The sequence below is a fragment of the Notolepis coatsorum genome (genome assembly GCF_963971535.1).
Source record: "Notolepis coatsorum genome assembly, chromosome: 5".
In the NCBI taxonomy this organism is placed as follows: domain Eukaryota; kingdom Metazoa; phylum Chordata; class Actinopteri; order Aulopiformes; family Paralepididae; genus Notolepis; species Notolepis coatsorum.
Genome location: NC_140169.1, coordinates 18731755 through 18759348, shown reverse-complemented (window position 1 = coordinate 18759348; position 27594 = coordinate 18731755). Strand labels below are relative to the sequence as shown.

Here is a 27594-nt window from a genome sequence, read left to right as displayed (position 1 = left end):
TCTAGCAATCTTCCATTGTACAACTACTGAATGTTTTTCAAACCATTAAAAGGCAGTATAGACTAGGGATGCACTGAATGGGAAATTCTTGGCTGAAACCGATACCGAAAATAGAAAACAGTTGGCCGAAAGCCGAAAGGCCGAAAATGATTCATAGAATAGATTTTTTTTTACCAATGTTGTGGAACATTATGATTATGGAAAAATATATGATTATGGCAAAACTTAACTTAAATAATAAATAATCACTATTATGGGTCCATAAAACATTTATTCAGCACTTCTGAATGCATACAGTACATTAATTCCATCTTTTCTCTGGCTGCGCAGCGGACATCTGTGCTCTACTGAGCGCACCTTTCTAGTCCCCAGCTGAATGTGCTCGCTTGACTCGGCACAGTAGACGCGCGACAGACGGACAGCGTCAATGTGAGAAACACAATCCCCCCCCCCTCTCGCTCTGAATAATATGCATATTAGATCACTCAGTGATTAACCGCGACGGGCATATAGTAAATAAGGATATAAAAGCATGTTAAAGACGCATTTATTGGACGCGTTGCGCGCAGAGTTTACATAGAAACAGCGCGACTCCCGACAGCGCGACATCATCACAACAACACGCGAGGTTGTTAGGTTGTTTCTGTTTCGGTGATATATTTTCGGTGAAAAAACTCTTTCGGCCTAAAGCCGAAAGGCCATTTTTTTGCCATTTTCGGCCGAAAACTTTCAGTGCCGAAATGTCTGTGCATCCCTAGTATAGACTTAAAAACTAGTCTTTAAAAAAGTATATTGCAGCTCATATTGGAACATATGTTGTGCATACCGTGTAGCCCTACCTCAGAGCATTGAAAGAAATCGGTGAATGAATCTTTAGACGCAGTCCAGATATGCAGCTTGTTGCCTCACCTTGTCTGCTCTCTTTTCTTTCTCATTTTCTCTCTCTCCCTTTCTTTCTTTATTTTTTCTTCTCTTCCCCCTGTCTCTTCTCTCTCTCTGCCTTTGTCTATCTGTCTCAACCCCTCACTCCCTTTATCTCTCTCTCTCTCTCTCTCTCTCTATCTCTATCTCTATCTCTCTATTCTCCCTCTCTCACTCCCATTCTATCAATTCCTCTCTATCCTACCCCCTCCTCCCACTCTCTTCCTCTTTCTCCTCTCTCCCTCCCTCTCTCTCCCTCTCCTCCCTCCACCCCTCTCTCTCTATCTCCATCCCTCTCCCAGTGCGGGTATCGGTCGGACTGGGGTGCTGATCACCATGGAGACGGCATTGTGTTTGATGGAATGTGGTCAACCAGTTTATCCTCTAGACATCGTCAGGACCATGAGAGACCAGAGGGCTATGATGATCCAGACACCAGTAAGAGAACTTCCTCATAATGGTCTTTATTCACACCTCTTCTGCTGTCCAGTGGAGCAGTGCCTTGCTCGAGGGCACGTCAATGGTAGTTGTTGACGGAGGGGAGTTTAAGCGACGCTTCCCACACCCAGATGGTCAGGACAGTGAATACTGACCAAAGAATCTGCAGTTGTTTGTCAATATCCCAGCCTGGCTCTGCTCTGTTCTGTTCTGCTCTACTCTACTCTTTTCTGTTCTGTTCTACTGTGTTCTATTCTGCTCTGCTCTGTTCTGTTCTGCTCTACTCTACTCTTTTCTGTTCTGTTCTACTGTGTTCTATTCTGCTCTGCTCTGTTCTGTTCTGCTCTACTCTACTCTTTTCTGTTCTGTTCTACTGTGTTCTATTCTGCTCTGCTCTGTTCTGTTCTGCTCTACTCTACTCTTTTCTGTTCTGCGCATTTCTGTTCTGTTCTACTGTGTTCTATTCTGCTCTGCTCTGTTCTACTCTACTCTACTCTACTCTTTTCTGTTCTGCACATTTACATTTACATTTACATTTAGTCATTTAGCTGACGCTTTTATCCAAAGCCTGCTCTGTTCTGCTTTACTCTGTTCTGTTCTGCTGTGTTCTGCTCTGTTCTGCTTTACTCTGTTCTGTTCTCCTGTGTTCTGTTCTCCTGTGTTCTGTTCTGTTCTCCTGTGTTCTGTTCTGTTCTGCTTTACTCTGTTCTGTTCTCCTGTGTTCTGTTCTGTTCTCCTGTGTTCTGTTCTGTTCTGCTTTACTCTGTTCTGCTTTACTCTGTTCTGTTCTGTTCTGCTTTACTCTGTTCTGTTCTGCTGTGTTCTGTTCTGTTCTGCTTTACTCTGCTCTGTTCTGCTTTACTCTGTTCTGTTCTGCTGTGTTCTGTTCTGTTCTGCTTTACTCTGTTCTGTTCTCCTGTGTTCTGTTCTGTTCTGCTGTGTTCTGTTCTGTTCTGCTTTACTCTGTTCTGTTCTCCTGTGTTCTGTTCTGTTCTGCTGTGTTCTGTTCTGTTCTGCTTTACTCTGTTCTGTTCTCCTGTGTTCTGTTCTGTTCTGCTGTGTTCTGTTCTGTTCTGCTTTACTCTGTTCTGCTTTACTCTGCTCTGTTCTGTTCTGCTGTGTTCTGTTCTGTTCTGCTTTACTCTGTTCTGTTCTGTTCTGCTTTACTCTGTTCTGTTCTGTTCTGCTTTACTCTGTTCTGTTCTGCTTTACTCTGTTCTGTTCTGCTTTACTCTGTTCTGTTCTTTTCTGTTTTACTCTGTTCTGTTCTGTTCTGCTTTACTCTGTTCTGTTCTGCTTTACTCTCTTGATTGATTGAAAACTGTATTAACAGATTGCAGAATGGGTACAATACACAGTACAGCTCAATACATACAATTGTTAAGGGTTTGCAGACCAGAGAAAGACTTTCGTCTTGTTTACATCAGGGTCCCCCATTTTCAATTCATCATAACATATATGACACACACGACATGCAGATAGACAGTACTGCTACATCTATACATTTATGACATATCAGATTTGCAAATACAGTACTGTTTGTGATACAAAACACATTGGAGGAGGTTGGGTAGGTGGGGTGGGGTTGAGTGGGTGGCGGGGGGACTGTACATTGGAGGTGGTTGGGTGGGTGGGGTGGGGGGGGGGGGTTGGGTAGGAGGGGTGGGTGGGTGGGGGACACTGTAAAACTGTACAAGCAAAACTGTACATTGGAATATTGACAACCATAGTTTGGTCATTTACTGTACATTGGAGGGGGTTGTGTTAGGACATTTACAGGGGCCGGTTTGAATTGCAGTCTCCCGTAGGTGTTCTTTGAGAGTGGTTTTGAAAGTGGATAGTGATTCACATTCCTTTACAGCTGTGGGTAGGGCGTTCCACATTGATGTGGCATAATTGCTAAACGTGTTTAGTCCCTTGTTTGAGCCGAATCTGGGTTTAACATGATTTGTGGAGCTCCCTCTGGTGTTGTGATCGTGGTATTCACTGACCTTTGGGCAGTATTTTGACATGTACATGGGTACCTTGGTCGTGTAGTGTATCTTGTAGACCAGGCCCATTGCAAGTTGCTGTACTCTGTCGTCTACTCTAAGCCATCCTAGGTTGTCAAAGTGGGCAGGGGTGAGGTGGGTTCTAGGAGTAAGGTCAAGCAGTAGTCTGACCAGTTTGTTTTGAGATGTTTGTAATTTTGTTTTTAGCGCCTTTGAGGTGCTTTGATACCATGAGGTGCCTTCTGCTTTACTCTGCTCTGCTTTACTCTGTTCTGCTTTACTCTCTTCTGCTTTACTATGTTCTGCTTTACTCTGTTCTGCTTTACTCTGTTCTGCTTTACTCTCTTCTGCTTTACTCTCTTCTGCTTTACTATGTTCTGCTTTACTCTGTTCTGCTTTACTCTGTTCTGTTCTGCTTTACTCTCTTCTGTTCTGCTTTACTCTGTTCTGCTTTACTCTGTTCTGCTTTACTCTCTTCTGCTTTACTCTCCTGCTTTACTCTCTTCTGTTCTGCTTTACTCTGTTCTGCTTTACTCTGTTCTGCTTTACTCTGTTCTGCTTTACTCTCTTCTGCTTTACTCTCTTCTGTTCTGCTTTACTCTGTTCTGCTTTACTCTCTTCTGCTTTACTCTCTTCTGCTTTACTCTCTTCTGTTCTGCTTTACTCTCTTCTGTTCTGCTTTACTCTCTTCTGTTCTGCTTTACTCTGTTCTGTTCTGCTTTACTCTGTTCTGTTCTGCTCTACCATGAACTTATAATAATGTGCTCTTGCTCTCTCTCCCTCTTGCTCTCTCTCACATGCTCTCTCTCTCCCTCTTGCTCTTTGCCCTCTCTCTCCTCTCTCTCGCCATCTCCCTATTCTCTCTCTCTCTCTCTCCCCCTCTTGCTCTCTCTCTCTCCCCCTCTCTCTCTCTCTCTCTCTCTCTCTGACAGAGCCAGTACCGTTTCGTATGTGAGGCCATCCTGAAGGTCTACGAGGAGGGCCTGGTCAAGCCACTCAAAGCCTCCCTCTACCAGCAGCGAGAGAGGGAGGTGGAGAGAGAGGAGAGAGAAGACGAAGAAGAAGAAGACGAAGAAGAAGGGGTGGAGATGACAGTGGATGAAGAGGAGGTGGCTTGCGGGGAGGTGCTAGAGGGAGGGCTGGATGTGGAGGAGGACGACGACGATGATGACGACGAGGTAGAGGTGTTGGACGTGGGGGAGGTGGTGGACGAGGAGGACGAGGAGGATGAGGAAGAGGAGGTAGAGGAACCCAGCCTCGCTAGCGCCACCAGCGTGACAAGCGAGACCAGCTTGAACCCTGACCCGGAACCTACTACCAACCCCTGACCCCCTAGGGGTCATCAGGGGTCAGTAGGAAGTGGCCGGGGGTGGGGGCCGGAGGAGAGAGAACAAAAGCACTGTTGCACTTTACGCCGACAAAAAAACAACAAATAAAAAAGACAAACAAACAAACATATACGTGAAAATCATGGACTAATAATAATAATGGAGAGAGAGAGAAATCCAGCTGTGTTGAATAGGTACCGTTAGGGGACGTTGTGTGTTCAGGGTAAATAAAAAAAAAAAAGAAATAAAAGAACAAAAAGAACTAAACATATGAGAATAGAAGCTGATGGAGTTACTGTAGTGCCATATGTACGAAGCGGGCGATGCCACCGCCATGATGGACATCTTTTTCCCCCTATTCTTTTCTTTTCTCTAAAATGTGGTGGGTCGCCCCCCCCTCCCGCCCCGAGTGAGTCTGCCAGACAGACATGCCTTTTTGTCCCCCTTTTTTTTTTTTACTCAATGTCCTTCTAGCTGATAAAGAGATATACAGTATCTTTGTTTTTGTGTTCCAGAAAGAGTATTTATTGTGTTTTAGTTTGTGTCAAACCCTGTCCACTGAACAAAAACAAAAAAAAGTTGTGTTTGTTAGTACGAGTCTAGCTTCATGCTTCCCCGATGAAACGTTAGCTAGTAATCTAGTGTGATTCTTCTTCTTCTTCTTCTTCTTCTTCTACTTCTTCTTCTATTGCTTTTTCTTTCTTTACTTTTTGTGGGGGGGGAAAAGTGGTTTTAATTTATTGTTCTTTATTTTATTTCTTCTGCTTTCTCGTCTAAATTTCTGACGGCATATAGGCAGACGGGGGCAAGGCAGTCAAAAGCACTTTGTGTCCCAACGCTGTGGCCGGGTCTGTCGCTATGTCCTGCCGCTTTGCTTTTGAGCTAACACACGTCACGGAGCGCCCACTGGCTGTATTCACACAGCCGGGCTCTGAGCTCTGACATAAGAGCCAAGCGGCCCAACCGTGTGAATACAGCCAATGGACTGGCATGTTGAATTACCGAGCTATCCTGACCCTCAGGTTCCATGTCCACTCGCTACCTCTTTCTGTACCGAGAAGCCACTCAGTAGACTGTTGGGGTTACGGAAGCGTATTGCTGCCACACCAGATTCCAGAAACAGAAAAGAAATGATCAGTATCAAGTTCAAGTTTCAAGTTTCTTTATTAGTTGTCATACAGAAGTACAATACTTTTATACAAAATGCTTCTTTCTGTTACGCTCCAGAGACTGTGCTAGACAAAAATAGATAAGTATAAAATAAGTATAGCAAGTATAAAATAGAAGTCACGTTATAACAATATATTTTCACATTATTACGACATACAAACGTATCACGTTTTAAGTTAAAACAATAAGTTATCACGTTAACTTAAAACATAAATCATTTCACGTTATAAGGTGATAAGTTTGTATGTCGTAATAACGTGAACATATATTGTTATAACGTGAAAAACATCTTGTTATAACGATAAACGTTTCACATTATAACGTGATACTGATATTTTTTTTGTTTTGTTTCTGGTGTGGCAGCAATACGCTTCCGTAGCTTTACACTGCTGTAAAGAAGAACAGCACTCTGTAGTGAAGTGACACCACCTCTAGCATGCAGATCATCACACGCTCAGCTCACACCGCAGCAAGCCCTTTCCACTGTAAAGTGAGTCAAATAATCCGCTGCTATAAAAAGAGGACCCCCAGTGGACATGCAACCTGAGCTGAAGTGCAGGTCTAAGCTATTTCATTAAAGTCTTTTTGACTCATAAAAGCTGGGGGGGGGGGGGGGGGGGGGGGGGTCAAACGCCATTCGATTAACTATTTCAATTCAGTCGACAACAAAGAAAACAAAGACCATACCTGTGTGATTATGTTCTAATGTGATTTAGAAATGAAAATCTTAAAATGGCGGAAGATTCCAAGAAATCCACATTCTGGACTGACTGAATTGAAAGAGAACTGCCCCCCCCCCCCCGTCTCTGGTGGCCTTGCGAAACGAGCAGAAACCTTTGTGTGGAGGCAGTGACGGGTCATGTCACAACTGGTAAAGGTATCATGGAAGTAGGCCCAGTTTCCCCCTGGTGCTTACCATCAGATTGTGGATTTTAAAGGGCCACTGCCGCACTTCAAAACATTATCTCACGCACATCCAAAAACGAAACAGTTTCACACACGTTAATTTAGTTTGACAGTTACTGAGAGTAAATTATTTTGAATATGGTCACCAGTGATGTCATGAATGTGTGCAAAACTGTTTAGAGTTTTGGCATGTGTGTGAGATCATGTGCATTGTTTTTTTGGTGAAGTGCCCCTATAACTAGCGGTACACTCTACCAGGTTATACCACAATACCACGTGACCCCCAAACCAACCATGAGTACGTGGAGGTGAGGTCACTGGAGGTGGGCTTCAAAACTGGTTCACGACTCAGTCAGTCTTTCTGTGTATAAAGTATGTCTGTGAAGAATGTGGAGAACTGATGCCAACAACACAAAGAGAGGACAATTCAACCAAGTCCCTTTTTATTTCTGACCTATTCCAATGGTACTTCCTCATTTTAAGGCACATGTTGTTTTTTTAATCAAATAATCACTTCAGTACTGAGAGACTGACTGATGATGATGGTGGTGATGATGATGATAATGTTGATATTGATGATTTGAGTTTTTTTTTATCCACAAAATCCAGCATCAAATTAAGTGTGTGTTGTGTTGCTACAGGCTTACTGTGGGTGTTTGTAATACTCATAGGATATTACATGGGATGTAACTTGTTATAGATTCAGGTACTCTTCTCTCATTGGCTGTTTAAGTACCCGCTGTTGTTGGCTCCTTCAGTAGACTCTACTAGACAAACTGTCATTAGCTCCTTCAGTAGACTCTACTAGACAAACTGTCATTAGCTCCTTCAGTAGACTCTACTAGACAAACTGTCATTAGCTCCTTCAGTAGACTATACTAGACAAACTGTCATTAGCTCCTTCAGTAGACTCTACTAGACAAACTGTCATTAGCTCCTTCAGTAGACTACTAGACAAACTGTCATTAGCTCCTTCAGTAGACTCTACTAGACAAACTGTCATTAGCTCCTTCAGTAGACTCTACTAGACAAACTGTCATTAGCTCCTTCAGTAGACTCTACTAGACAAACTGTCATTAGCTCCTTCAGTAGACTCTACTAGACAAACTGTCATTAGCTCCTTCAGTAGACTCTACTAGACAAACTGTCATTAGCTCCTTCAGTAGACTCTACTAGACAAACTGTCATTAACTCCTTCAGTAGACTACTAGACAAACTGTCATTAACTCCTTCAGTAGACTCTACTAGACAAACTGTCATTAGCTCCTTCAGTAGACTCTACTAGACAAACTGTCATTAGCTCCTTCAGTAGACTCTACTAGACAAACTGTCATTAGCTCCTTCAGTAGACTCTACTAGACAAACTGTCATTAGCTCCTTCAGTAGACTACTTACTAGACAAACTGTCATTAGCTCCTTCAGTAGACTACTAGACAAACTGTCATTAACTCCTTCAGTAGACTCTACTAGACAAACTGTCATTAGCTCCTTCAGTAGACTACTTACTAGACAAACGTGTGTGTGTGTGTGTGTGTGTGTGTGTGTGTGTGTGTGTGTGTGTGTGTGTGTGTGTGTGTGTGTGTGTGTGTGTGTGTGTGTGTGTGTGTGTGTGTGTGTGTTTCTCCTCAGTCTGCCAAACCCTCGCTGTCCCTCTCCTTCTCTCTGGCATGTCCAGCAGTTAGCTGTCTGGCTTAAGCCTGCTTGTTCATAAACTGGAATGAATGGCTGTGTGACTTGTCACGGTGCCACAGACCTGATCGGAGCTTCAGAGAGAGATGTTACACAGATACTGTCCACGCCGGGATAAATCCTTTTTAGTCTGGAGATCTACATGTAGGCTTCGTCTTTGTCTGCAATACAATAACTCAGAAAGAAATGATGCCCCCCACCTCAATCATCCGACAGCGGGAACAATCTTCTATTTCCTACATAGTAGAATAGTATCCCGTTCTCGTACATCTACCTTTTGATCCATCCCAAGCTCTTATTTTCCCCTCCAAGTGTTCTAACGGCATTTCATTATACGTGCAACAAAGACTCTCTGGGCTCTGCACATGCGTATCTGAGCTCTGCCATTGTTGAATTGAACTCTTCAAGCGGTATGCATTACAGGGCAAACTAGAGTCTCCGAGTCACAGTGGAGCTTCAAAACACTGGTATTCTAGCTGTTTTTGTTGTTGTTAAAAAGCTGAATCATGCTTTGGGCTTGCAGGTAGGTGCCTTAAACAGGAACCCAGTGTCGACCGTTAGCTCATTCCCTATATTGCAGCAGCCACATTTAGCCATGTCCCCATAATCTCCACCACTCCCTCCCTTTCAGATTCTCCCCAGGGCTGCATCAGTCATCTCAGCAGAGCCCACGCACATGTTCTCAATCCACCCTCTGTTTGTTCTGCCATAAATCTCTCTCTCTCTCTCTTTCTTCCCCTACATTGGATCCCACTCTCCCCAGCTGCAGTGTAGCTCAGAAGAGGCAGGCGACACATCTCTGACAGAGGCATGATGCTACACTAACACTATCGCACAGGAAATTGATTGATTGATTTGATTGATTGATTTGGTTGATTGATTGACATTCTATATTGGAATAATAATCAAAAAGGATAAAACACAATCCAGCCCCCTGGGGGCGTATGTCTTTATATGTTGGTCCTTGCTGAACATCTCGGTAACACTTGACTCAAAATGCAACACTGCTGGCTGGGTCATTATGACATCATGTCCTTGCAAATAATACCCAGAGGCATCAGTATAGTTAAAGATAATCAAATACCATTTTGATTTTTTTTTTTTTTTTTTTAATCAGAAAATTTAGACATATACTCTGGCCTAACAGTGTGAACACATGGGTTACCCAGGACTATCGGATGGTTTCCATCTCTTAATGTCCCAGCATTGATCTCCATCTTCAAAGTGTTGTGGTGTGTTAACGCATAATGGGTACAGTCTGTTTTTTGGGGGCACTGACCGGGGGGGGGGGGGGTTAAGGTCCGAATGAATCATTCAGATGCAGACTACAATGATAAAACAATCAAGTTTCCTTAACAGCAATACGGAGCCTCTACCACCGTGGGACTAGCACTAGATTAGGATCCAGTTTTGAACCAAGTGGCCAAGGCAGTGTCCTGTAGAACACTGGCCCTAGGAGTTGTTCATTTAAACTAATTATGATTCAACCTTGTAATTTACAGACCTCGGGGGGGTGGGAGGGTAGGAGTTGTATTTTTGTAAAGATTTAACAGTTCTAGCCAGGTAGGGAGAGAACAGCACTTTGCAGAAGACAGGGTGGCAGGTTGTAGTGCTACTGGAAATAAAGAAAAGTCAGAAAACATTAACCCTTTCACTGCCACACGACAGCCGGTTGTGTGATAGTAAAAGGTTAACCTTCTGTCGTGTGGCAGTGAAAGGGTTAAGTGGTGTTTAAAAAAAGAAAGTACATTTTTCCTTTTTTTTTATCTTTTTTTTCTTTTTATGACACCTGTATGGAACAAAAAAAAGAGGAAAAATACAACTTCAAATGACACAGTGCCACTTGTTAATTTTGTGTAAATAATACTAGACAATGTAAATACAATGTTGTATATGAAAAAAAATCTTTAAAATAAAAGGGAAAATCATTTGTGAGTTTAAATGTTTTTTTTTCTTTTTGTTTTTTTGTTTGTTAATAACTAATGTGACAGGAATGGTGTGTATTTCAAAAATGCTATTTTCAAGTTTGTTTTATTTGAAGCTCAAACTAACGGCAAGTGTGTGTGTGTGTGTGTGTGTCAATGCAACACGAGATAATGAGGAAAATGTTATATATTCCGTTGGTTTAACTCCTCAGACTGTCATACAAACCTTTGTCGTCTTCAATTGCTTGTTTATTTGTGTTTTTGTCCCCTGGTATCGTGGTTTTACGTTGCTTTGGACGCATCCATGAGATTGTGAACAATTAAAGCTTGTCTGTCAAAGCATGAAGACGTGGCTTCAGATCACCTCGCTTGTCCACACTGTAAAAGTGAGGTCGGAGGCAACGCTGCAGGTGGAGAGGAGAAATACTCTGTTTAGTTTGTTTGGTCATTCATGACACACGGCTGCATATACAGGATGATGCACTGGATGAGAAAACAATAGAAGATAAAACACACAAAAAAGTCCAAGACTTCTTTAATTTGGTGGCCTCTATAGTTCAAGAAGGCTTTAAGGTGATTGTAGCACAGATTCATAAAAAAGACAGATTCAACAACCTGAGAATATTCAGTATATTTGATATTATTGTAATAAAATAAAATAAATCATAAGAACCACAATGGAGGGGAGCTCCAGTAGCTCACCGCATATCTCGGCGCTATTTCTGCGTCGGGGAAAACCGTGCTGCGTCACGGATCTGGTGGACATGCTTGACCAGAAAAGCGATAAACGCTAAAAAATAAAGTTTAAAAAAAAGAACCACAATGGAAACTATAATGTCAGCCGTATCGTGAAAATTACTTGGAGCAGGGAGTCCAGTCTTAAGAGAATGTATTGTCATCATACAGTACAATGAAAAGAAGTTTGGCATCCAACCAGAGTGCAAATGTAACAGTAAAGTACAATAGTAATATACAATATACAGGTGATTAAACTGGGTATAAAATATATAAATTAGGACATGTCTTTATATGCTGCAGGTAAGGAAATAATAGTGAGAAGAGTGAAAGCCTGGATTTGAGAAGTCGTTTCTATACTTTATGTAATTTTGTTAACTTCTAAATGAAATTATACTGAAATTAAAATCTTGCCTACAACAGTACGACACTCTGGAGCACAGATTAAGGTGTAAACTGTACCACGCACGCACGCACTTGTGATGTTTGAATGTGGCTCACAATATTTATCATTTTTCTTATCACTCTCCACACTGCACTGTCTTTGATAAAATAATAAAAAAAATAAGCACATTTTCAGTATATACAAGAAAACAACACACACAAGGAGAGCTTGGTTCACTGTGATTTTGTTTGCACCTGTGAGGGTGTTTGAGTGGATAGAGGAAGTTAAATCAAGCGCCTCTAAAGCTCTTTCAAATATATCTTTGCTCTGGTCAGCTCTGAGCACTTTGAGAAGATTGACATATTGAGGAAGGAAGCTCATTCTTTGTTTCTCACACGTCATAACAATATCTTCAAATCTATTGACAGGAATTCCATTCCGTGTTTAACTGCAACATCTGTAGCATGAAGGTGCCACTCCATACCAAAACAAGATCATACATGTACAGTATGTTACTGTAAGGTTCCCGGGAGGAAAGCATCCAAAATGTCATAAATGCTACATTATTATCAGGCCAGAGGTCAACAGGTAGAGTGACTATCACTGTTGGAAGCATTTACACATGGCGTTGATATCTCAAAGCAGATCAAATATATCCAGACCCATTTTAACGGATGAATATAATCTGTTAAATAGAATTCACACAAGTAAATTTTTTATGTAATTCTAAACTATAAATAATTTCTAGTCCCTAAATTGGCTTGGGTTTGGATGTGGCTTGGAGCCCTACAGTATCTAGACAGAATCAACATGTGTCTTCTATCTGGCCCAGTCAAATCAAATAAAATTTATTTGTAAGGCCCGACAACACATGTTAATGTCCCCATGGGCCGGACACGTCTTCTTTAAACAAGTCAAGAAGAAACATCACAATAAATCAAGAACAAAACAAAAACACCACAAAGTCCAATTTTTTTTTTAATAAATAAAATAAATGAATGCAACACTCTCAGACATACCCCACGCGAAGGTAAGGAAAAACTCATTAAAACCTAGCAATAGGGAAAAATGCACCACAGGCAATGTGGAGGAGAGAAACCTTAGAATGGCCGTTCAAGGGGGGATCTCCCTTGGATGTCGGTGATAGTAGTGTTGCAATAAAACAGGCGAGACCGTTGGTAAGCATGCACACATAAAGATTGAAAAATAGGGCTGATGGCGGATCTATTTGAGGCATGGGGGTGGCGCAGAGAGGGTCGCATCCTCCCGGTTCATCACGGGACGTCCAACACTCCAGTCATCACTACGAGACAGCCGGAGACAGGGAGACGGGACAGGCGTTAGAGACAGTTCACGTGATTGTGATGTGCGGGCGGACATAGCAATAGATACATGTGGTATTAAGCAGCATATTATGTGAATAGAATAGATATATGGGGTTCTTGAGTGGATTCCAGGTGGGCTCCGGAGAAATTGGGAATAGTTTAATTTCATAATTTCATTCACAAGAGGTTAGGCCAATGGATTATATATCAGGGTACATATATAATAATTAAGGGTCCTTGGCATGAAAAAGGTTGAGAGCCACTAAAGCTACAAGATCCAAATCCATGGCTCCACAACTGACCAGAGGGTGGCGATGTTGTAAAATGACGATCCAGTGTCCATGAACTTTCATAAAATAAATCCAAAATATTGTAAAATTAGATTAGATTCAAATGTATTGTCATTATACGGCACAAGTACAGTACAACGAAAATAGGTTTGGCATCCAACCAGAGTGCAAATGTAACAGTAAAGTGTAATAGTAATATACAATTTGCAGGTGATTAAATTGGGTATAAAATATACAAATTAGTACTACTGAGTGTAGTGCTAATCAGATGTATGTAGAGTTGTAATATAATATGTACAGTGATACAGGTATAAAAAGACACTATTGTAGTTAGTTAGTCATACTGGCCAGCAGCGTAACTAGTAAGAGTAGGATATGTACAGATATAAATATAGTATCTACAGATATGTAAAAAGATTATGTGCATGTGTGTACCGACAGGTGTGGATATATATATGGTGAGAATAAATATATGGTATATACAGCATTATTGTACATGCTATCATACAGAGTTATGGGTTATATGCAGGTGTATAAGTAAGTATAGTATAGATAGATAGTATATGCAAGTATATTCAGACAGATATGGATATATATATATATATGTGGTAAATGTAAATGATGCGGTATATACAGCACTGTTGTGCATTCTATCATACAGAGTATATGTGTAGAATATAGTATGAGGTGGGTAGTTAAGATTATTATGATTACTATGATGATTACAGTGTAGGGCAGTTGTAGACAGTGAAAGCAGTAGGTAGGTATAAATTGAGTAGGCAACAGAGTTCAGAGTTGTACAGTATGGGTAACAGAGCCAGTAAATAAACTGTATTCAAGAAACTTCCATCTTCTCACTATTATTATTATTATTATTTTGAAAACTTTAACTTTTTTGAATTTGTTTTTGAATTAGGGGTAGGTTGCTCTATAAGCCTTCGGCTTCAAACCTATCCTTTTCGTTTGTTTATTTGTAAAAAGAAAATCGAAAATGATTTGTTTATGTTTATTTATTTGTATGTGTAAACATTCTAAATAAAATAATTCATTCATGCATTCATTCATTCATTCATTCATTCATTCATTCATTCATTCATTCATTAGTTGGCCTAACTGCTGTGTCTAATGGGGATCCAAATAAACTTAAACTTAACGTTACACCAGCACATAGCTTTTCTCTTAACCTAACCCATTGCAGATTAAAGGGACAGTTCGGATTTTTGGAACTCTAGCCCTACTTACCAGTGTTGGTAGAGTCCTTTGTCAGCGCAATCCATGCTGTTCCTCATACTAGCTCCAGAATGTTGACCACAAACCAATGCAAAGTCAATGGGGTCATGCTCCTGTCTGTACAAGCTGACTGAGACTCTGTGAAATCTACACCATGGTGAAGATAGTTTGATAGTTTATCAGTGAGCTGGATGCAATCCTACCTTGAGGGGAGAGAACAGATGGTGGAGGTAAACGGTACACTATCCCCCCCCCCCCCTCACAGTGAGCTGTGGTGTTCCACAAGGTAGCATACTAGGACCGCTACTGTTCCTAATTTATGCAAATGACATGTCGTCAGCTTGTGACTGCAACTTGTTCCTGTTCGCGGACGACTCAGCCCTGCTTGTCTCTGACAAGAACAAGTTACAGGTTGAAAAAACCCTCAGCTCAGAACTCGGCAGAATCTGCACCTGGCTCGCTGATAACAAACTATCATTACACCTGGGTAAAACAGAGTCCATTCTCTTCGGACCAAATAACAAACTCAGCAAGACCGACGGCTTCTCAGTTACAGTGGGTGACAATATTGTCACAAGGAACGATGAAATTACATACCTAGGTTCCATCCTAGAGGCAAATCTTTCCTGTGACAAAATGGCATCCAAGGTAATAAAAACAGTCAACCAACGAACTAGATTCTTGTACCGGATCTCCTCTCTGGTAAACAAGAATACCCTGAAGACTCTGGCAGGAGCACTCATTCAAGGGTACTACGACTATGCTTGCACCTCATGGTACCAAAGCACCTCAAAGGCGCTAAAAACAAGATTACAAACATCACAAAACAAACTGGTCAGACTTCTACTTGACATTACCCCTAGAACCCACCTCCCCCCTGCCCACTTTGACTACCTAGGATGGCTTAGAGTAGACGACAGAGTACAGCAACTTGCAATGGGCCTGGTCTACAAGATACACTATACGACTAAGGTACCCATGTACATGTCAAAATACTTCCCAAAGGTCAGTGAATACCACGACCACAACACCAGAGGAAGCTCAACAAATCATGTTAAACCCAGATTCGGCTCAAACAAGGGACTAAACACGTTTCGCAATCAATGTGGAACGCCCTACCCAAAGCTGTAACGGAATGTGAATCCCTACCCACATTCAAAACCGCTCTTAAAGAGCACCTACGGGAGGCTGCAATTCGAAACTGGCCACCGTAAATGTCCAAACCCCCCCCACCCCCTCCTAATAGTCAGCCTCCTCCCCACCGTATGTATATATTCTCTCCCCACCGTATGTATATTTCTCTCCCACCCACCCCGTCCTATGTACAGTCTCCTCCCCACCGTATGTATATATTCTCTCCCCACCGTATGTATATTTCTCTCCCATCCACCCCCTCCTAATGTACAGTCCCCTCCCCATCATATGTATCAAGTCAAGTCAAGTCAAGAGTTTTATTTGTCACGGCATACAAGTATACAATGAAATGCGAGTGGTCTTGCCCGCAACGATGTGCAATACAGTGGTACAACATATAATAGAATTCAATAAAAAAAAAAACATTGTGCAATAAACAGGTAACAAGCAGGTAACATGGTGGGACATCTCGGTATCTGTACATAGTTATTTACATAGCATGTAGGACATGCTAGATCCTTTGGTAGTGCAATACACTGTTACTGTTGCTATGCTATTTTTAAAGTGACCTTTCCTTTTGGCCATAAGTGTGGGCGTGTGCGGCATGAGTGTGTGCCTGCTCATGTTAAAGTGGCTGCTAGTGTGCGAGCGTGCACAGCGTGCGTGTCGTGTGTGTGCTCATGTGTGCTTGTGTGTGGAAAGTTCAGTGCTCTGTGGCACTCAGTGTTCATTGTTCAGGGCTCTGATGGCCTGGGGGAAGAAGCTGAGCCGAAGCCTCTCTGTCCTAGTAGCTGGGGTTCGCAGGCGTCTGCCTGACCTCAGCAGCTGGAACAGACTGTTATTGGGGTGGTGGGGGTCTTTCATTATTCTGCAGGCTCTGGATTTGCACCTGTTGTTGTATAGAACCTGCAGGGTTGGTAGTGCAATACCTGTGGTACACTCGGCTGAGCGCACCACTCTCTGTAGGGCCTTCTTGTCCTGTGCCGTGCTGTTTCCATACCAGGCAGTGATGTTTCCAGTCAAGATGCTCTCTACAGCTCCGGAGTAGAAGGACTGGAGTATCTTCCCCGATACTCTGAACTTCCTTAACTGTCTCAGGTGGTAGAGGCGCTGCTTCGCCTTTTTTACGACTGTGTCTATGTGTGTTGACCATGTCAGATCCTCTGAGATGTGGACCCCCAGGTACTTGAAGCTGCTCACCCTGTCCACGGTAGCCCCGTTTATCATCAGTGGTGTGTGTGTCTCCTGCTGTCCTCTCCTATAATCCACGATCAGCTCCTTGGTTTTACCAATGTTCAGGAGCAGGCTGTTGTCCTGGCACCAGCGTTCCAGTACCTCAACCTCCTCCCGGTAGGCCTTCTCGTCGTTGTCCGAGATCAGCCCCACCACCACCGTGTCGTCTGCAAACTTCACTATGGAGTTGGAGCTGAACTTGGCCACACATATACTCTGTCAGGATCTATGGGTAACAGTACTGTATATTTGCATATTGTATATGTCACAAATGTAACAAAAGTACTATATACCTGTATGTCCCTATGCCATAAATGTCATGATGTCATATATGTTGTGTATGTCATAAATGTCACTATGAATTGAAAATGGGGGACCCTGATGTAAACAAGACAAACGTCTTTCTCTGGTCTGCATCCCCTTAACAATTGTGTGTATTGAGCCGTACTGTATTGTACCCATTCTGCAATCTGTTAAATAAAGTTTTCATTCATTCATCTACCTCACACTCCGGGTTGTCCCTTTAAAAATGCTAATGGCCTATTGTTAGGGATTTATCCTGACGTCACATCCTGAGGGGAATCTTGCCTCCCACTCTTGTTGGGACTTGGGGGAAAAAAGATCCAGTGTAGGTATTGAGGTAGTAAAACACAGCGAAACTAATCATCAACCATGGGGAGAATATACGAGGCTATTTTCTAACCGAGGAGGACAATGCAAGTGGACGTGTTTTCACTGTAGATACCTGCGAGCCTTTTGTAAGTATGGTTTTAGGAGGACTTTGGATCTACAAGTGTCTGGCGGAGCAAGTGTATGTCGGGTCCTTTCCATCACAAGACGAGCTGCTAGCCTGCGAGCTAAGGGGGCGCTTCTTTTGATAGACGGGATACACACGAGGACGGGGTTTGTCTTTTCACCATCATGTTTCGGTCCATGGCGGCCAATCTGTGCAGTAAAACACGCGTATCCCATAGCAACCTGTTGCTCTCCTTGTTCCGGAGCTTTATAGAATGGATGGATTTCTCAACATCCCAGTAGCTAGATGTACTATGTTGACAGGAGATACGGAATATTGGACGGTGCTACTGTATAACCGCAATCTCCGGTTAATGAAAAATTTCACTTATTTATATGAATAAAAAAGCTCGCTCGCTCGGAGTCCTGGTTAGCTAACGTTAGACCAATTTAGCTAACGATCATTTATCGGTCACCATATGTTAACAGTAACGTTTGATAGCGAAAGGCCGAAAGCTATTTAAAAACCATGGTAAAATAGCCGTTAGTTAATTAACATAATCCAGTTAATTGTTGTAGTTGACGTCACTGGGCTGACTCCCCTCTAATGTTATTATAACAATATAAAAGCCATGGCTTTTTCTCGCAGTATTGGGCTATTATTAGTACGTTAGTAGTACATTCCAATTCCACATGGAATTGATTTAAGATTCCTTATAGAAATAGAAGAATCTAATCTATCATATTTTCTAAACCCAAGTGTCTCTGGTTTCCTAAACTATGGCCCTGGGACTCAAAGTGGGCAGCAGGCATAGTCCTACTTCTGACCCCCCCCCCCCCCTCATAAACTAACTACCTCCTGCATTGAATATCATACCTACCATATCCCAGGCTATTATGTAACATAATTCACCTAAAGCAATTATAAATATAAACTAAACTTAAAAGGGGGACTTCACCAAAAACAATGCAGACTTATTTTGCACATAATCTCACACATATCCAAAACCTCAATAGTTTTGCACACCTTATTTTTTTGAGTTATTGAGAGTAAATTATTTTGAATATGACCACCAGCGATGTCATCGGGGTCATTGAATCTTTGCATTGTGTTTATTGCAGCACCATTCAATTATGTGAATACAAATCGCAATACCTTGTCTTATAGGGACCTTATCATTTCATTGAGCTGTAATTAACACAATATAAGGATTCAATGTCCCCGATGATGTCACTGGTGGCCATATTCAAACAAATTTACTCTCAATAACTGTCAAACTAAATGAATGTGTGCAAAACAGTTTTTGGATGTGTGTGAGATTATGTGTAAAATTATCTTGAGTTATTTTTTGGTGAAGTGCCTCTTTAAACAGTTGGGTATCAAATCAATAGCAGAAAAATATTGGCCAGAGGGTATTGACAGATTATAGCTATGGATATTTGAGATCAGTGGTTCTCAAATTACATCTTAATACTCATCACTCACATCGTTTTCAGAAATGTGGCAGGTCTATAGGCCAGGCCTATATAATATCTCTTTCTGTCTGTGTTCTACAGGTACAGTATCCTTCCTCCCAAGCCCCCTCTTCCTCCCGCCGCCATGTTGAGCTTCCTGCGCAGGACACTGGGGCGGCGCTCCATCCGGAAGCACGCAGAGAAGGCCCGGCTGAGAGAGGCTCAGCGCGCCATCACACACATCCCAGCAGCCGGAGAAGCCAAATCTATCATAACCTGCCGCGTGTCTCTGCTGGACGGGGCAGACGTCAGTGTCGAACTCCCGGTAAGGACTTTCAACCTCCATTTAGGAAAAAACCTATTGCAGTATTTCCACAAAAGTATCATGGTGGTTTTCCAAAAACCATTGGTATTGTTGTTTAAATGGTATGGTACCATGGTATTATTGAAGTCTAAAGGTTGTACCATGGTAATACGTGCCTTTTACCATGTCAGTACCATGGTAAATTATTTATACAATCGCTGTATCATGGTAAAACTTAAATTACCATCAAACTACCATAATACAAAAAAACTTGACTGGATTGATGCTCACTTTGAGGACTGAAACAGGTCTTCGTCAGCTTTACTGAATGGCCTAACTGGAAATTGTCTTTGATTGATCATCGCTGAATAATAAACCACAAAGGAAGCTGTTTTAAATCATGCGTATGTAGGTTTTTCTATCGATAATATGCTGTGCATTATTCAAGAGAATCTACTGGAGGAAGTCCCTCATGATGGGCCCCCTGCAGGTCATTCTGTACAAAGCTGTAGATGGTGGTTCTGTTGACATGGTCTGTGGTTCTGTTCTGTGGTAGCAGAGATGAAGACAGGATCTGTGGTTCTGTGGTGTGGTAGCAGAGATGAAGACAGGATCTGTGGTTCTGTGGTGTGGTAGCAGAGATGAAGACAGGATCTGTGGTTCTGTGGTGTGGTAGCAGAGATGAAGACAGGATCTGTGGTTCTGTTCTGTGGTAGCAGAGATGAAGACAGGATCTGTGGTTCTGTGGTGTGGTAGCAGAGATGAAGAAAGGATCTGTGGTTCTGTGGTGTGGTAGCAGAGATGAAGACAGGATCTGTGGTTCTGTGGTGTGGTAGCAGAGATGAAGACAGGATCTGTGGTTCTGTTCTGTGGTGTGGTAGCAGAGATGAAGACAGGATCTGTGGTTCTGTGGTGTGGTAGCAGAGATGAAGACATGATCTGTGGTTCTGTGGTGTGGTAGCAGAGATGAAGACAGGATCTGTGGTTCTGTTCTGTGGTAGCAGAGATGAAGACAGGATCTGTGGTTCTGTGGTGTGGTAGCAGAGATGAAGACAGGATCTGTGGTTCTGTGGTGTGGTAGCAGAGATGAAGACATGATCTGTGGTTCTGTTCTGTGGTAGCAGAGATGAAGACATGATCTGTGGTTCTGTGGTGTGGTAGCAGAGATGAAGACAGGATCTGTGGTTCTGTGGTGTGGTAGCAGAGATGAAGACAGGATCTGTGGTTCTGTTCTGTGGTGTGGTAGCAGAGATGAAGACAGGATCTGTGGTTCTGTTCTGTGGTAGCAGAGATGAAGACAGGATCTTTGTGGTTCTGTTCTGTGGTAGCAGAGATGAAGACAGGATCTGTGGTTCTGTTCTGTGGTGTGGTAGCAGAGATGAAGACAGGATCTGTGGTTCTGTTCTGTGGTAGCAGAGATGAAGACAGGATCTGTGGTTCTGTTCTGTGGTGTGGTAGCAGAGATGAAGACAGGATCTGTGGTTCTGTTCTGTGGTAGCAGAGATGAAGACATGATCTGTGGTTCTGTTCTGTGGTAGCAGAGATGAAGACATGATCTGTGGTTCTGTGGTGTGGTAGCAGAGATGAAGACAGGATCTGTGGTTCTGTTCTGTGGTGTGGTAGCAGAGATGAAGACAGGATCTGTGGTTCTGTTCTGTGGTAGGCTGGTAGCAGAGATGAAGACAGGATCTTTGTGGTTCTGTGGTGTGGTAGCAGAGATGAAGACAGGATCTGTGGTTCTGTTCTGTGGTAGCAGAGATGAAGACATGATCTGTGGTTCTGTGGTGTGGTAGCAGAGATGAAGACAGGATCTGTGGTTCTGTTCTGTGGTAGGCTGGTAGCAGAGATGAAGACAGGATCTTTGTGGTTCTGTTCTGTGGTAGCAGAGATGAAGACAGGATCTGTGGTTCTGTTCTGTGGTGTGGTAGCAGAGATGAAGACAGGATCTGTGGTTCTGTTCTGTGGTAGCAGAGATGAAGACAGGATCTGTGGTTCTGTTCTGTGGTGTGGTAGCAGAGATGAAGACAGGATCTGTGGTTCTGTTCTGTGGTGTGGTAGCAGAGATGAAGACAGGATCTGTGGTTCTGTGGTGTGGTAGCAGAGATGAAGACATGATCTGTGGTTCTGTTCTGTGGTGTGGTAGCAGAGATGAAGACAGGATCTGTGGTTCTGTTCTGTGGTAGGCTGGTAGCAGAGATGAAGACAGGATCTTTGTGGTTCTGTGGTGTGGTAGCAGAGATGAAGACAGGATCTGTGGTTCTGTTCTGTGGTAGCAGAGATGAAGACATGATCTGTGGTTCTGTGGTGTGGTAGCAGAGATGAAGACAGGATCTGTGGTTCTGTGGTGTGGTAGCAGAGATGAAGACAGGATCTGTGGTGTTTTATTGTTGTTTATTAGCAAAGGATCCCCATTAGCTGACGCCAAGACGTCAACTAGTCTTCCTGGGGTCCGAGACAACATTAAAACATTACAACATATACATTGCAATTAAAACATAATACAATTAAAACATAGCAAGACATACCAAATAAGGAAACACAACATAGCAAGACGTACCAACCGAGGAACCACAACAACATTAACACACAAACATATTATATCTAAATATGTACATCAACGGTAACATATTGCATATCTCAGCATTGTCAATATTGGCTACATGTAAGATTTTAATTTATTTTTGAAGCTTGCTACACCTCTTATGTCACGTATGTCACTTGGAAGATAATTCCATGCCCTGATAGCCCTATATAAAACTGTTCTTTGCATACTGTTAGTATTTGTATGGGGTAGAATAATCTGCCCTCTACTTGCCCCTCTGGTAAAATGCATGTGCACATTTGAGGCGTAAATTATTTTATCCGTGATATATTTAGGACTGTGGGTTGTGATCACTTTATGAAAACAAATTAAAAGGTTGGCAGAAAGTCTTTTCTCAACACTCCACCAACTAAGACGTTCATGCATTTGAACAACACTAGTCCTATATGAACAACCAAGAACGAGTCTTGCTGCCTTATTTTGTACCACTTGTAACCTATTTAGCGACTGCTTTGAAGCAGAAGCCCACACTACAGAACAGTAATCCAAGTGGCACAAAACCAAAGCACAAACAATCTGATTAAACAGTGCAAATGGAAGGAATGGTGCACATTTCCTGGCAGTAGCAATAGCTCTACCCATTTTAAAAACAGTTTTGTTTATGTGATCAGACCATGATAAAGTACTATCAAGCCAAAGGCCTAGAAGCTTAGTTTTTTCAACCTGATGTATAGGTTGACCTGCAATTTGTAGAACCAATGTAGGTTTACGTGCCAATCTTTGATTGGTCCCAAAAAGCATACAAACAGTTTTTGATATGTTAAGCACCAGCTTATTTGTTTTTATCCAGTCATATAAAATGTCCAATTCACCAGCCAAAACCTGATTGAGCTCAGAGTTTGTAGCTGCAGCATAATAAAGGGTTGAATCATCAGCATATAAAGTCAGACTAGCCTGATGAATAGAAAAAGGCATATCATTAGTAAAAATAGAAAATAAGAGGGGCCCCAGGCAACTCCCCTGTGGGACACCGCATTCTAACCCTCTACTGCCTGACAAAGCACCATTAAAATAGACCCTCTGAGACCTCGAGGACAAATAACTCCTAACAAATACAATTGCTGAGTTATTAAAACGATAGCAGATGAGTTTTTGTATTAAAAGATTGTGATCAATCACATCAAATGCGGCACTGAAGTCTAACATAATAGCACCCACCAGCATTGAACTATCGATAGCTGAAAGCCAACTATCAGACATTTGTGTCAAAGCAGTACTGGTCGAATGACCTGCCCTGTATGCATGTTGGTGTACAGTTGTTATGTCATTAGCTGAAAAGTAGGCCTGGACTTGCTCAGACACAATTTTTTCCAGTAATTTACTGAGAACGGGTAAAATGCTAATAGGCCTACTGTTGGGACCTCCAAAAGGTAATTTAGCATCTTTAGGAAGTGGAATGATCTTTCCCTCCTTCCATAACAAAGGACACATGCCACTGATTAAACACCTATTAAAAATGTGACAGATTGGTGCAGAGATATGAGACACAGCTATTCTCAACAATTTGCTATCCAGGTGGTCGTTACCAGTGGATTTAGAGACTGGTAGAGAGCGCAATAGCCTATCCACAGTCACAATATCCACCTGTTGGAATTCAAAGACACAGTTTTTATCCTTCATAATGTGTTCTTTTATCAACACATCAGAGTTGTTATTGACAGTATTATCCATTCCCTGCCTAAGCTTGGACACCTTGTTTACAAAATAGTCATTAAAATAATCAGCAATGTGAAGAGGCTTAGTCAGATAAATACCACCTTCTGATTCCACAAACGAAGCCAGGGCAGATTTTTTACCCATGATTTCATTCAGTACATTCCAGAGTTTTTTACTGTCCCTACTGCTTTCTGAGATTTTCTGCTTATAATAGGTTCTCTTACTTAATCTGTTAATTTTAGTAACCTGGGCCCTCATTCATCAACGTGTTCTACGCACAGATTTGTGCTTACCCTGTGCGTACGATCATTTCTAAGCAAAGAGTGGGATTCATCAATTTCAACTTGAACTTGACTCCGTGCTTACGTCTACGCACAGGTCAGAGCACACTTAGCTGACGCCCAGTGGTAGAATATCGTTACTACGCATAAGCACTCCTCAGTTCTGCATTAGTTTCAAGGCGGAAATAAGCTTCCGTGCATTAGTGTTCAACTTCTGTATGACCCGTAATTCATTATAGTTCATTGTAAAATAGCGACAGTAGTGTAATTATAACGGGCTCACACGCGAACAAGAGGTTGGCCTGCTTGTTTGGCACGGGGGGGCAGACGCAAAACACCAACCTCCAAACGCGATTAGATATTGTTTCAAATAAAAAGCAAATTATTTTGTGTGTCATGTTTCCAAATAAGATTGGTCACGAAATGCTTTCTACTTCAATTTGTTGGTTAGAATAGATGACCGCCGTTGAAACTTCACTGAGACTAACAGTCTATTTGTGAGCTCCCGCACAGATGTGATGATAATAATAATAACAATAATAATAATAGCTTCATTTTATATAGCGCCTTTCAAGAGACCCAAGGTCGCTTTACATAGATAGGGGGGGGGGAATAACAAAGTAACAAACATAGTGGACAGACACACAACATATATATATGATGATGGAATTCATTCAAGATCCTCTCCACCCTCGGGTCTTTGCCACCGGCACGGTCCATCGTGATATTGGAGATGGATCGAGCAATAGACTGTTACTGTAGCTGTCAAAGCTCCATCACAAATGCAGTTATGTGAATAGAAAGGGATTCCACTCAGTCAATGTTGCGATGCGCATTTGCCTGATACATGTTATTGCTGGATGCCGGGAGGAAGGCGATGCTGAATGTTTTCAATTCATTAAATAAAACGGATACTTTTTTGCAAGGGTTAACTGACTGTCATACAAATAATCAACCAACTACATACTGTAACTTTTCAGTGCACGTTCTTATTTACATTGTGACAACAGCCTTGTGAGTTCCCGCAGTGACCCGCACACAGACATGATGGAATTCAAGTTCATGTTTGTATTGATCACATATAGGCAGGCTACACATGGCGTATCTGCTACATCATACATGGCAGTAGGATTCATTGTTCTTGTATATGCTCTCGTATTATTGTTTATATAGGCTACCCAATACTGACATCAAAATAGATTGTAGTATGCCTCTAGAAATCATATGCAGCAGGTAGAGAATTGACGGGAGATCCATCACGATTTGGAATAAAATTGAGGAGAACTTTAATCCCTGGGTATTAATCAAACAACACGGGAAAAGGCAGTCATATTCCAGCGCGGTATTTATTAGTGTTTGCGCTGCCCAGGCAGCAATGGTTAATAGATATCATATCCGACATCACCGTAAGTGTACACGTCTGTCAGCCTGTCTCATGACACGCTTCCCTCGGCTTAGTCCATTTTTCCACATTTCATGGGTGTATTCCATTACCGTATATGGTTAATCGGGGCGTTTCTGGTATGCAAATACTTAAAACAGTGCACGAGCTCAAACGTAGGATCAAAGTCATATTCATCATGACAGGTGTGCGTAGAACCTGCGTACGCACGTGTGATGAATCCCGACTTCCCTGTGCGTACACTCATTCTAAATTCTGTGCTTACGTGTGGAAATAGAACATGTTCTACGCACACGTTGATGAATGAGGGCCCTGGTTTCTTAATTTACAGTAATGATTTCTATCTTCAATTAGACCTGATAAAAACGAAATCTTCTTGGCCTCATCTCTTTGCAACATTAAGTCCTTTAAAGAGTTATCAATCCAAGGAGCACATTTCGCTTTGACAGTGAACTTTTTTAAAGGGGCATGTTTGTTCACAATTGTCATTAAATAATCCATAAATATATTTAGAGCTACCTCAGCATCATCTACAGACCTCACATCCTTCCACTGAACTGAACCAAGATCATCAAGAAAAGCCTCCTCACTAAATTTCTTATAGGATCTTGTAAGTACAATTTTAGCCCTGCCCTTTGGTAGTTTGGTTCTCCTGGAAACAGCAATAATATTATGATCACTGAAGCCAACTGGGATAGACACAGGTATGGAACACATTTCAGGATTATTGGTGTAACTGAGGGGTACAATTCCCTGACTGTATTGATAAGTATGGTATCATTAAACCACTACCGCTTTATGTACTTTAATTACTGGCCATACAGTACATGATATATAAATATGATGAACACTTCCCACAATGAAATCGGTTCCACACAAAGGTATAATCAAGTATTTATTGCAGCAAAAGGTACATAATATACTTATCTATTATACTTTGGATGCGCTTATAAGGCAAAGGAATATGCGTAGGCAAATCAATAATGAATGTCCATTCTCTGGTTACGCAGGAGGTAATTATACAACCTGAATCTTCGGGAATTATATCTATGGTACACTAGTAATATATAGCGGGAGATACTGGAAGGGTCCCCCCGGTTGTAAGCCAGCAGGGGTAGAGGATCTGTCGGTAGTAGAGAGTCTGGTCAACGATGACTAAGGAGACTCCAAGTACAGGAGACGGTGCAATAGTCTCTTGATCCACAGACGAATACAGCTGTTCTCCGTAGACTGTAGCTCCACAGTGAAGAAAGCTAGCCGGCCTCAGGCTCTCTGAGGCGCCGACTCGACCTGGCTCCTCACAGGGTAAATCCCACACGTGTAGGCATCGGCGATTCTCCGCTCCATAAATCACAGGACCAAAACAAATATAATCCAGCCGCAAAGGGCTATGTAGTCGTCGGGTAGATTAATCCAGTGTACATGTCCACACGGTTCTCGTCTAGGTCTCCTCGGGTGAAAGCGCCATGAAAGCAGCCCAGCCTGGATAAGCACTCTAGCTGGTACGAGGAAGCGTTGGTGATGCTGGTCACTGTAGAACTTTAGCCGCACGATACACTATACACAAATAGACTATTACTGACTTAATAGAAATATGTCGCACTCGACGGTATAGCGCCAAACTCTGACAATTCAGTTATTAATTCGCACGCGGTCTCAATGCTCTATTTGGGGCCAAACAGGCCATACTTCACCGCACGGAGTATCGTGGGTGAGGCTTCAACTTATTGGGTAACTCTGACTTCTGACTAAGTGCTTCTGTATTCACCTGCGCCGTATTTATACGCTTAGATGAACAAACTAGTACCAGCTCCATTTCTGTCTCGTATCCCTGGGCAAGGCCGGGCATGCACAGACATGTCTTGACGGTGGCTTTGAACCTGACTCTGGAGGCTGGTCCCTGGCGCCTGTGGACCGCTGTCCAATAGGAGAATGAAATATTATGGTCTGCACTAGGCTAAAGGGACATTCCGTGTATATGTACAAGGAATATACAAGGGATATCAAACGATATACAAATACTATGCAATATATATCAATCAATAAATATATATATTCGGTTTAATCTGATCCTTTGTAACAGCCGCCCCCTAATTAGTCCCACCTAATTAGCTAAGCAGAGACAGATTAACCGCACTGTCCACTACTCGATGTCTGTTGTGAGGGGTCGGGCAGTTCACAAAGTCATGGGGTCATGGTCGTCATCGATAGTATCGGGGAGCCTTGGCAGTTCTATTAGCCTCGCCACGGGTCGGGTGTAGATCCGTCCTTGGACGAGCACTTCGGCTGCTCGGACCTTTCCGTCGGCACCGGTGATCACTTTGCTTACGCGGCCAGCCGGCCACATAGCTCGGGGTAGTGACTGGTCGATAACCATGACGACTGTTCCTTCTGTCAAATTGTCTCTCTCTTTCACCCATTTCTGGCGGGTCTGTAGAGACGGTAGATAGTGGAGTAGG

The 27594-nt window shown here is 42.4% G+C and overlaps 2 protein-coding genes across 3 annotated transcripts in view; both read left to right on the top strand.

Annotated features, from left to right (window-relative positions):
• Positions 1–6411, top strand: part of ptpn4a (protein tyrosine phosphatase non-receptor type 4a) — a 331217-nt gene extending 324806 nt beyond the window's left edge. Inside the window, 2 exon segments of the mRNA XM_084314028.1 lie at positions 1224–1359; positions 4283–6411. Coding sequence (XP_084170154.1) covers positions 1224–1359; positions 4283–4678 — 532 coding nt within the window. The 3' untranslated portion in view covers positions 4679–6411.
• Positions 6412–17312: 10901 nt separating this feature from the next.
• The window catches only part of epb41l5 (erythrocyte membrane protein band 4.1 like 5), a 293764-nt gene continuing 283482 nt past the window's right edge, over positions 17313–27594 (top strand). For both annotated transcript variants that reach the window (XM_084313933.1, XM_084313934.1), the window contains exons 1-2: positions 17313–17458; positions 18993–19215. In XM_084313933.1, coding sequence (XP_084170059.1) covers positions 19036–19215 — 180 coding nt within the window. In that variant the 5' untranslated portion in view covers positions 17313–17458; positions 18993–19035. The remainder of the gene's footprint in view (positions 17459–18992; positions 19216–27594) is intronic.